At 45.0% G+C, this 11,879-nt stretch overlaps 1 protein-coding gene across 1 annotated transcript in view; it reads right to left on the bottom strand.

The window, feature by feature from the left end:
• Positions 1 to 5,953, bottom strand: part of LRIG3 (leucine rich repeats and immunoglobulin like domains 3) — a 52,199-nt gene extending 46,246 nt beyond the window's left edge. Inside the window, exons 1-2 of the mRNA XM_045289000.1 lie at positions 5,701 to 5,953; positions 5,393 to 5,467 (exon numbers count right to left, since the gene is read on the bottom strand). Of these exons, the coding sequence (XP_045144935.1) occupies positions 5,393 to 5,467; positions 5,701 to 5,729 (104 nt within the window). The 5' untranslated portion in view covers positions 5,730 to 5,953. The remainder of the gene's footprint in view (positions 1 to 5,392; positions 5,468 to 5,700) is intronic.
• Between the last annotated feature and the right edge of the window lie 5,926 nt (positions 5,954 to 11,879).

Genomic DNA, 11,879 nt, shown 5'->3' with positions numbered 1-11,879 from the left:
GATGACTGCTGTCACATCAATTCTGGCTCAGAGTGATTCTATGGACGGGAGAAGACCTGCTCCTCGGGGTTTCGGAAGCTGTACATCTTTCCAGGACAGACAGTTTCATCTTTCTCCCATAGAGCAGTTGGTGAGTTTGAAACATCAGCTTTGTGGTTAGTAGCCCAATAATAAACCTACTACCGTAAGAGGGTTTGCCCACACAGGTTGTAGTTTGCATTTTGGTTAGGTACCGCCCAGGTGGTTCCGACTCACCGTGACCCTATGTACAACAGCACAAACACCGTGTGGTCCTGCACCAGCCTCACAATTGACCCTGTGCCTGAGCCCATTGTTGCAGCCACTGTGTCAGCCCAGCTTGTGGAGGGTCTTCTTCTGTTTTGCTGCCCCTCTACTTCGCCAAGCAAGACGGCCTTTTCCAGGGACGGTTCACTCTCCTGATAACAAGTCCAGAGTACACGAGGCCAAGTCTGGCCATCCTTAGCTGGAAGAAGGATTCTGGCGGTACTTCTTCTAAGACAGATGTTGTGGACCTTTTGGCAGTCCGTGGTACCTTCAATATCTTTGCCAGCACCCCAATGCAAACGCGTCAGTTCTTCTTCAGTCTCCTTATTCAGCATCCACGTTTCACAGGCATACAGGGCAATTGAAAATATCATGGCTTGGGTTAAGTACACCTTCGTCCTTGCTTTTCAACACTTTTAAGGAGGTCTTGTGTGACAGATTTACCCAGTACAATGTGTCCTTTCATCTCTTGACTGCAGCTTTCATGAGCACTGACTGTGCATCCAAGCGAGACATGGAGAACTTGGTACATGTCCACTGAGAATTGGGTACATGAGCCCTTTCTATGATCAGCAACCACTCAGGGCTCCCTGTCCTTTACCTTCCTCTTTTTCTTCACAATCCCTGCCTCCAACTGAAGTTATCTTTTCTTTGAAAGTTTGTTTCCTCATTTATTTTCTGTCCTCTCAGCAGAATGGAAACTTGCTGCTAAGAAGGAACTCGTTTTGTTCTCTGCTGTGCCCCTAGCACTCAAAACGGAATCTGGTACATGGAAGGACCTGAATGCGTTTCGGTTGCATGGGTGAATGAATGATCATCGCCAACAGAGCTCATGTCCATTGAACGCGCAGTGTACACCAGGAAACTCTTCTGGTCTTGTCTCTCCTGCCCCTCACAACCACTTAATGAGTAGGGCACAGTTCTCATTTTAATTGTATAGCTGAGAAATAGATAGGCACAAGCCCTACCCAAGGGTACAGTTAGCACTTTATACCATGCCATCTGAATTGTCCTGGGTTTTTAATCACGATTCCATTGGCAGGATGGGAGCAGCAGTTGAGAACAGTGATAATCTTCATGTCATGACATCTTTAGGAGACACTGAGAGCTGTCTTCTAACTACAGGTCCCCACCAACCCCGGCCCTCTGGGCACCGTCAGGACACTCTGTGGTGAAGCCACTGCAAGCTTTGTCACCTACAAATCTAGTTAGCCCGCTCCACCTTCAATCTGCTCCCTGGGCTCCCACTGGTAGGGCACCTTTTGGGGTACCCACCAGCAAAGGTGGTCCATACAGACAAAGCCTCTCGGGAAAGGTAACAACATCATCTTGGGAAAAACTTAAGCCTTAGCAGAAAGTGATGGACTTGGATGGCAAACTCTTCCCTTGGGACAAGAAGTAAAGAGAAGAAGGCTTGTGTCATTATGATAAGCTGAACTCTTTCAATAATTCTGGAAATAGTTACACATTATCAGACCAGAATCTACAGGAAAAGTGTGCTAAGATGCCTATTCCTGGACCCTAGCTAAACCCATTGATTTAGAATCTCTAGGGATTGGGGCCAGAGATTCAACATTTCTAATCATTAATCTAGGGACCACTTTGATACTCGCTGACCTAATAAAACCTTTCAACTCTAGGTCATCGGATAAGTGTCTACATGTTGGACAATATTATATAATCCATCAGTACCAAAAAGCCCAATGACACACCCCATCATTGCTAATGAAGTTGGCTCCACATCACAGCAGCCTCACGGGGACAGAGTCAAACTGCCCCATAGCGTTTCCACAGCTGCAATCTTTGTGGAAACACACTGCCTCATCTTTCTCCTGAGAGAGAAGCTAGTGGTTTGAAACCACCTACCTACTGATTGGCAACAAAGCATTGTAACCACCATGCCACCGGAGCGTCTTAAACCCAACTCGCACTACTGAACAACGGAAAAGTCTTCTTTATTCAGCGATCACAGTCTGTAACGCTGAGATCCAAAGTTGTCCTAACCAGGTGTGAAGTCAGAGGTTTCAAAACCACCCAGTGCCAGATCAGCTGGTGCAACACCACTGAAGGCCGTAATCATCCAACCTAAAAAACCAAACCATTGTCTTTGATTCCAATGCACCGCAACTCGTGCGTGTCAGAGCGGACATGGGCACTTCAAGGTTCACCAGTTGATGTTTCAGAAGTCCGTCTCCAGCCCTCTTCCCCAAGGAGCCTTTGAATGAAGAGCTCAGCTTGTTTACTCTCTGTGCCACCAGGGTCTCCTTCTCTACAACTATCACCCCCAGCAATAGCAACACACTGGGGATGCCTGCGCAACAGTTTTCCTCCCAGAGGTATGTAGGTGGCGAGGCTTCTAGAGGTTCATGGAAAATAGAATGAAAAGACAACTGAGGAGCCCTCCTATCGGAGAAACGTAGCATACCTGTTGCCGGCTCACCTGCAAGCTACCCTCTGCATGTAATTCAAAGGCGAGCGGACCTATGGAGGTCTTTTACCTTCTAAACCATCTCTACAAAGGTTCGAAATGAGTTCAAAGCTCCTTACTCATCCCAAGGCTCTGCCTTTTTTAAGTAGTGTTTCCTGATATTATCAAAACTGGTTTCAAACAGAGTTTATCCCTGGACAGGGGCGCCATTTGACCCAATGTTAGTGCACAGTTCAGACAGTAGGGTAAAGACAGTGGGCGATCTGGCCCCCACTGGACCTCGCAGGACCCTCCAGCTGTTGGCAGGAGGAGGGGAAGCGGGTGTCCCACTGAACAGAGCAGTCACACTCTGAAGGCCAGACACCAGGGGGAATACACACTTTTCTTTGACAAAAGTTTTCCAAGTACTGGACTGGTGAACATGAGCCCGTAGAATGCTTTCCTCTAGAGAAAGTTAAAAAAAGAAAGAAAGGGGGGAAAAATCTTGGAAACACAGAGGCCAAGCAGTCCTGAGAACTCCTTTGTAAAATATGGGATTTCGATATGGTGTTACAGCAAGTTTCCGATCTGAGTCACATTATGTGGTTTGATGACTTTTTTCCCCCCTTCTTAATTTCAGAAATGTCGTGAAGGACTGATTTTTCAGTTCTCATTGTTCCCAAGGCACCACGGAAATTACAAGGGCTTTTGAAACAAAGGACCGAGTATGGCAGTGGCCAAAGGCTACGGCAGGGGGAACAAAGCACGTGCTGAGGAAAAGAGGCCGAGGGGCAAATCCTTCAAAGTGTGCCGTCGGTAGGAAGACAAAGGTTCAGTACCCACACTGAATGAGCAGGCCTAGTGCAGAAATTAGTCTCTGCAGATTGTGTGTAATCTAGGTAATAAACCGGGGCTATCATTATATACGATGCACAAAGCGTTCACAGGCCGGATGCCCTGCAACAAATTAAGGGGAAAGATAGAGGGGGTGATGCAGACTGATTTTACACACATGGCACTCGGGAGACTTCAGCACAAACAAAAACAATATGGGGGAAGAGTTCAGATTTCCAAGGTTTCTAACATTCTAGATTTCATTCCAGCTCTCCCATTAGAAAGTACCGTTTTTGAGTGTAAAAGCACTAAGCTATTTATGTTCCACTGAAATTTAAGATTTTCCTACCCCTGCTTACTGCTTCCAGTTCTCGATCCTGCCTAAAAGAAGGCTTGTTCTCTGCCTCCCCACCTCCACCCCAACCCCACTGCACACCAGATTAGAAGGCTCCATGGCAGGCCCTGTCACAGCCAGGCGGCAGGCAATGACCCTCAAAACTCTTGACTGTGCTGATAGAATCTGCCAATACACCCCCGCAAGAGGAGCAGCACCGAGCAGGGCACAGTGCTCCCCGGGATGGAAAAAAGAGCCCACTGGCCAGACAAGAACCATTTGAAAGGTGTGGAAGAAACCCAAAGTGGTATTTCAGTTAGACCCCCAAAGGGTAAGCAAGTTGTGAAAGAGAAAGAAAAGTGGTCATTCATGCTAGCATAAAAATGATTTTTCAACTCGGTGTTTATTTGTCCCGTACCGAGTGCTTTTCCTTTCATTCCTTTTCTGTCTGATCTTTGGAGAAACCACATCAGTATCAAGTGTCACTCCGTTCTTATCCGAACAAGGAGGCAGACAGCGCTGCACCGCTGACTTAGCTGGCCTAGCCCTCAATGAAAACACGCCGCTATAAATCACCAGAGGGGAGCAATTGCGGAGTGATCACTTGAATTAATTGAAGTTTTCCTGAAATGTACTATATAATCTAAACCCTCCCAACACCTTTGCCAGAAGCAACCAACAGTGACCCCCCCACCCCCCACCAAGCTGTTTAAAGGAGGAAAGGATTTTTAACATCAGTGGCTTATGTGTATGTTTTTTAGTTTCTCACGACTAAGGTAGTAAAGTAAACCCCTTCGTTTCAGAAATTAAATCCTGTGCCTTTCAAGTGCTAGCTTTAAATGCCCAAAGCCAAAATCATTCCAAAACTTACCTCCATGGCACCAACATACACACTATCTTGCACTGAATATACAGGAAAATCCCACCCAATTTTAATTTTATTTGAAAACTCCTCCGGGCCACATGACATGCAGTTTTTCTGAATTCAATTGCAACTTCCCATATTGTAACTGTAACTGTACAAACGGAGACCTCGCTTGGTGTTCTGAACCCAGATTGTCAATGCAGGCACCACCTTCAAGAGCAACGCCCAGTGGCTTGCTACCAACTCCCACCTCCCCTGGCAACACGACTGTGGTCACTGTCCATCAAGAGCTCCATAACATCCAATCCACCGAGCACATGCCAACCACTGAGCAATGCTCGGATTTAAATCCCAGCAGACAGATTATAATCCAATAGCTATCTCGACAGACTGAAGGCGGTTGCTCTGAGCCTTAGTGACAGTTCAGCAACGAAGGCAGGTGATAGCATGTGCTACTGTAACAACACCTGAAACGTGGCAAGTGTCCAGGAAGAGGCTGGAGAACAAGCAGAGCAATGTAAAGACTGCTTCTTGGTTCTCTGCTGCAGGGCGTATCACAAGGGTCACAGATTCCATTTATAAGACTCTTACTCCAGCCTGGGCCAGCCTGGTACCCAGGGTCCTTCCAGCAGACATAACATGTGGCATCTGGCCACTAGTCACTTACAAGGAGAGAAGTGTAATGTTTGTGGAGACTGGTCCCAGATTTGGAATGCTCTCCAATTCATTGTTGTTTAGTTTCCTATAAATGCCAAGAAAAGGAGAAGAAAAAAAAGCTGATTAAGTAATTTATAACAATTCATTGAGCTTAAAAATTTAACAAATAAATAAATTTAAAAACAATACATTCAAAGGGACTGCTGAAGTCCAAAGTGTTAAATAATTGATTTTTAATCCACAGGTCCTTTCCAGCTGAATAGTGGGATAGGTCATATATTTGATACAAACCACAAATAGAAGGTAAATGGAACTCACATTTCTCGTAGGTATGGGAGGTGGTTCATGGAGCTTGCTTTGATGAAAGACAATCGGTTGTGGCTTAAGTCCCTAGGAGAAAACACAAATAAAATTACAAGTAGTTTTCTAAAAAGCACTCACAGTGCTTAGCAACATGCAAGACAGAATGGGCCTATGAAATGTCTCTCTCAACACTAGTGACAACCTAAGAAGTAACTGGGCCATTCTGTCCATAAAACCAAATGGCAACAAAAATGCCAAACTCAAAAATACAAACTCTGGGAACAAAATTAGTTTGGGAGACTGGCAGATTCAAATGCTTTAAGCCCACTAACGTTTTAAGAGATGTGTTTTGGCACACGGTGAACAGATCTTTTGTGAACTGGCTGTTTTGCTTCACCTTCCCCACCCCCTTCCATCTCCCCCCTCCCAACTTGATAGGATGAAGTCATGGCTTATGAAAAGTAGCTAATTAGGTAGGTGGCTGAAACTGAAACCTCTGAAGAAACCTCTTTATTATCATAAAATTAGACATCGATGTCTTTATTATGGTCAAACAAAATAGAAATTGCTTTTTACACTTATTTGTTTTCCAGGGTAAGTCTCCAAATATTTAAAGTGTGTGTGTGTGTGTGAAAACAACTTCAGCCCTGTGCTTTCATGAATTCCCTACCTCTCAATATCTGCTAACAAATAATTCCAACCACATCAACCACCTAACAAAGCAAACCCTGCAGGACCTGGGAAGAGGGTTCTGGATTTGTTTTGCCTTTGTTTCCCATCATTCAATGCAGTCTGCTTCACACTTTACTTTAGTAACAATTTTTATAGGATATTCTTGGTGTTTACATTTTTAAACTCCCACTTACGTTAATACTCTCAGGTAGAATCCAGTCATCTCAGCATTTGAGATTCAATTTGGCGAACAAAATGGGGCCAATCTGCTTGGTTACATCCCCTACATGTGTCAGTACATTGAACATGAGCCTTCAAAACGGGGCACATAATGAAAATGAAATGGCCGAATAGCTACTGGAAGCCAAGCTAACAAAACTGCATGGCTTAAAGTTCCTCATCTAATGAGGTTAACCAACCCTGATTACATTCATTCGTCTCTGTTTAAAAATGAAGATGAACTGTCCAAATAACCGATGCTGATTGGAGAAAGACATGAATCACGGGTTAGATATGCAGAAAGGGGAGGGGCAGTGCAGTCACATCCAGAGCTGGGCACAGTGGAGAAGGCACGTCCATTAGTGAACAATTGGAAATCGGAGATCCAGTCTGTCTCCACATTTGGGGGTGGAGAGCAAACCTGGATGTCTCCATTCCATCTAAAACAAAACAAAAAAATCATACAAATCTGCAAAAGGGTTTATTTGAAACATGTTTGCCTAAAGACCTACCAGACAGTAACAGACATGAGTAGATTTGTTCTGGTAGAGTTATAACATGAAGGAGGGGAAAAAAAACCTGGCACAGTCTTTAAACTATAAAAATCCTGCAATTACAGCCACTGCTTTGCATGCACCCCACTCTGGAGCCAGACACTTTCCCTCACAGCCCAGCCCGCGTCCATCTGGAGTTCATCGAGGGAAGCAACCATGAGGCCAACAACGCACGTTAGGTTTCAAACCAAGTCTGTGTGCTCTGAGCCCCACAGGCAGGCACAGAGTCCACAACCGAGGACCAGAGCCTTTCACCTGGGACGGAAGCCTGGCTCCACAGCAGGTCTTCTGGTCCCAACTCTGGCTTAAAGGACACATAACCAGCCTAACAGGGCCTCCCCCCCACCGTCCCCCCATCCCCTCCTGATGGTCGCATGTTTACGACTGGGAACCAATCTGGCATTCATATATAACACAGGTGTTTTCTAACTAGAAAAACTAAAACCACATTCGCCATTGGTAAGGACTGTTTCATACATCGATCTTCTGAGAAATGCTGGAGTGCTGAACTTTTCTCCTCCTCCTCCTCTCCCTTCAACCAGTGATTGGATGAGATCCCCAACAATAGACCTTCACATACGGGGAAACTGCCTTTGGAGAACATTGCAGGAGCCAGTCACTTCTGACCCAGAAGCAGGAGCTGGCAACTTGAAATATCTCAGCCAGTACACTTTTAAAGCAGGTTATATGTTGGAGACAAAGGGGTGGGTGTGGGGGCAGAAACTCCCCTTTAAGTTACTTTTTCTGTTAAATACTTAGCTGTGAAATTTTTAGTGTTCCTAAATTTAGATTTAATACCACCAACGTTTCAGAAAGGATGACTCGCCAGTTAAAAAGGATGCCACATTTTTCTTAAATCCTCCTATCTAGTTAGTACAGCTATCCTGTGAAACACAGTCAAGTTACTCGGCAGTCAAGTTACTTACAGGTTTTCTTAAACCTGTAAGAACAGCAAGCATGTAATAAGGAAGGAAGAGGCTTCTTCTTTAAGAGTTCCATTAATGAACATCTTCCCCAGGATATGTTTTGGGTTGTTGTTTTTATTTGGTAGGGAGGTTAATAAATGAGAAAGGAGCCCTGGTGGCATCAAGGAGTATGCACTGAGTTGCTAACTGCAAGGTCATCAGTTCGAGCACACCAGCACTGAGGGACAAAGATGAGGCTGCTTGTTCCCTGGGAAAGATTTACAGCCTTGGAAACCCACTGGGACCGTCCTACTCTGCTCTATGGGGTCACCAGGAGTCGGAATCGACTTGCTAGCAGTGAGTTTGGTTTGGGGTTTTAATAAATGAGAAAGGTGGAGAGGTAGGGAGGTGTTCACTATGAATCCAGAACTCAGTGGGCCACATGCTTGAAAGTCTAACTCTCTGTAGGGAAGAGAGAAGTTTCTCTCTGTCTCTCTCTTCCTGCATATTAGCAAGAGAATAAATATATGGGAAAATAATTAATTTACGGCAATTGGTTCCAGCTATCATTTTCTTCCTCTTAGCATTTGGAAATCTGATTTCCCAGTCAATTTTTAAAATGCAAATCCAGCACAGCTTCTTAATCAATCCCACAGGGGCCTGCAGAGCTGCTAATTCAGCAGAAATCTGGGCGGCTGAAAAACAAAAAGCCAGACTGTAGCTGTTTTAAGACACTGATCCAAAGTGACTCATAAATCAGCCTGCTATGTTCAAGTTTTAGTCTGGAAAATACAGAAAAGCAGCTGTGAAAACCATAAGGACTATTGCCCCCCCACCCCGCCAACCCCGCCCCCCCATCCCCACCCCCACACCCTAGACCTGGTGCAGCCCCAAAGATTTAGAACAAGCCAACCCTGAAAAAGTCACACCAACCAGCAGAGACTCCCTTTCGGACTTTCGTCTGAGCCTTGTTGCGAACTCAAAACATCTCTCGGTGATAAGGTAAATCATTCTGAAATCCCACTGAGAAAGTTAATAACGCTCCAAGGGCTCACTGGCAACGGATCAATTTCCCCCTCTTTTGGCTAAGTACCACACATTCCAGACAGCCCTCCTCTTCAGGTTCAAAACTCTTTGTAAGCACAAACTCTAGATGTAAACGCAAGTCGAGCTTTAACAGCAGTTAGACTCAATGCTGCTTCAAATAGTTCCGGTGTGAAGAGCCACTTTCATGCAAGTATTACAGGCTGCTTGATGCAAGGCGGAGCACCACGTGCAGCACTGCTATTTTACAGCTCAAACAATTCGACTTCTCCCTGTGGGCCCAGCTGGCAATAAATGATAGCCGAATAAAAGGAAAAGAAAAATGCATGCACACACATCACCACAAACAGAGGTAGATTTTTTTTTACTTGCAAATTCAACAAGTGGTGAAACCCATGAAGCCAAAGATACACATTAATGTTTGTCTGAAACTTCTCCCAAGAAAAACTTTTACTATTTTAATTACCCAAGGAAAAGCATGGGAGAGAGGGAGGGAGGGGGAGGGTAACATGCATTTCTACACTGTATTTTGAACTCTGAAACAAAGATTCTACTTAAAAGCTTGCCTGATTATGTAAAGCTTAAGTAGTACTATCTTAAGCCTGCTGTTCCAAATACCAAGCAACAGGGAAGGTAAAGCCCAATTTATATGTCTTTCTGCACTTTTAAAAGGTGGAGGAGAGGAGACTTCTCATGCTTTAGGCACAGACAAAAGAAACATTTACAATGAAGAATTTAGGAAGGTTTGGTAACACCAAAATGGCTAAAAGTCCCAGAAGGGCAAGAAAGACAGAGCTGCCCAATGAGTGATCACAGCGGGGTTTCTGACAACAGACCTAGTGCTTATTTATACAAGTGGAACTTATTTTCACATACATTTAAGGAATGTGGACTTGCATTGAGACAATTTACTGCTGGCGGAAATGTAATTAAAGACTGTGCTAACCAAATCAACTGTAATTTGTTTTTAGTGTGCCACCAAATTATCTGTAAAACAAAATCCTAATTAGGTCAGCTACTTTTAAAGACAATGTTTAAATAGGTATTGAACCCCTTTTGGTTTAACTCAGCATCTAATCAAGAGCAATACAGTTATTTTTTTAAGACATCTAAATTCACACACACAAAACATATAAATATAAAAATGCACTGTACGCTAAAAGGATCCAACAGACCACAGGAGAGTGAGAAACTACTGAAAGCAAGTTCGATCTGGTGGAAGACCCAACCATACCTACACTCACCCCAGGAAGCTTGATACTCATTGGCTTTTTCTCATCCCCGCATTATTCAAAGGTGTTCACCTCCAGTCATTCAAATGTTCAGTTCCATATGTTGTCAATAGAGCTATTCATGTTTCCTGAATAAGGCACCATGACCTCCACAAGAGGCAATTGAACAGAATTAGTCACAACTAATTGAAAGTCTTCCTGCTTTAGGTTAAAGCCCTTATCTGTTTCTTCAGTTGTAATAAAAAACCAACTAAGACATGCCCATGATAAGAGATTAAATATCAATCCAATCCTCTGTAATTGTGCTTTTTTTCTTATAACCTAAACCAGAGTTTGCTTAACACACACACACACACACACACACACACACACACACACATACATGCATGCACGAACCAAAGAATATGTTGTTTGACACCAAATCCAACCCTCATGAATAAAGGGCTTTAGATTAGCACAATGAGGTAAAACGTTTGTGTCCTAATCTTAAATTCCCTGGCCAACCTTCTACTGCTCTTAGGAGTGTTTAAGAACTAGAATTACCAAGGCAATTGTTAGGCCCAAACCGAACACACTTTCTTTTGAATGGGAAAACTATTGATTTTTATGGGGCAAATTTTGGATGGCTTGTGTTTGACATCGAGTATGGGGACTGTTGGAGAACGAGGAAGGAGAAACAGTAGCAAATAATCATGTCCAACGAAACTACATTTGCTTCCTGTTCTTCCATGCAGACTTTCAGACTTCACAGACTCCTCGAACTTGCACAACATAAAAGCATTCAGACTCTCCACCACGAAACCGTCTGGGCACACTGAGGAGCTACAGAAATCGCACCCTTGGTTGTGAAAAAGTTGTTTCTTCCTTTCCTTACCTTCTGCTCAGTCTGACCAAGCACTTAGGGAAGGAGGCTGAGTTACACTGTGGTCCAGTAGGACCAGGGGAAGTAATGCTAATTCTTTTTTTTTAAAAATCATTTTATTGGGGGCTCTTACAACTCTCATCACAACCCCTACGTCCATCCATGGTGTCAAGCACATTGGGACATTTGTTGCCATCATCAGTCTCAAAACATAAGTCTGCTTTTGCAAAATTACACACAGGGGAAACAACAAAAGGACGGCGACCTAAGCTTGTCCAGAAGGTAAACTCTGGGCTTGGAGGCGGTGCACGCAGTCCCTGCCTGGGCCGAAGAGAAGGGCTCAAAGCAGCTAGAAGCTAACGTTGAGCGAACTGCGAGTGAACGATGGTCACCCGCAGGTTGCTGCCTCTTGGCCCGACACCTGGCAAGGGGGCAGATTCGAACCCCTAGCCCGACCTTAGCCGCCGGCCCTGGTTCGGGCCCCTTTGGAGTCGTCAGTGGCCTCCTCCTTGCCCTGGGCAAACTCATCGCTCCAGGCATGCGTGTTCGAGGCCCCCAAGGCTCCTTTTCCAGGCCCACGGCCGCGCTGCTCCGGCGTGGACCCGGCGAGCCTGCCCTGGCAGAGGGTCCCGTGGCCCAGCCACCAGCGCCCGCGCGATGCGCCCGCCCCGGCGCAGTCCCCGAAGTCCCCGGGGAGGATACTTAC

This window comes from Echinops telfairi, unplaced genomic scaffold (genome assembly GCF_000313985.2).
Source record: "Echinops telfairi isolate 266 unplaced genomic scaffold, ASM31398v2 ScPeMD7_2;HRSCAF=8, whole genome shotgun sequence".
Classification (NCBI taxonomy): domain Eukaryota; kingdom Metazoa; phylum Chordata; class Mammalia; order Afrosoricida; family Tenrecidae; genus Echinops; species Echinops telfairi.
Note: the sequence above shows the minus strand (reverse complement) of the source record. Positions and strands in the feature narration are given on the sequence as shown.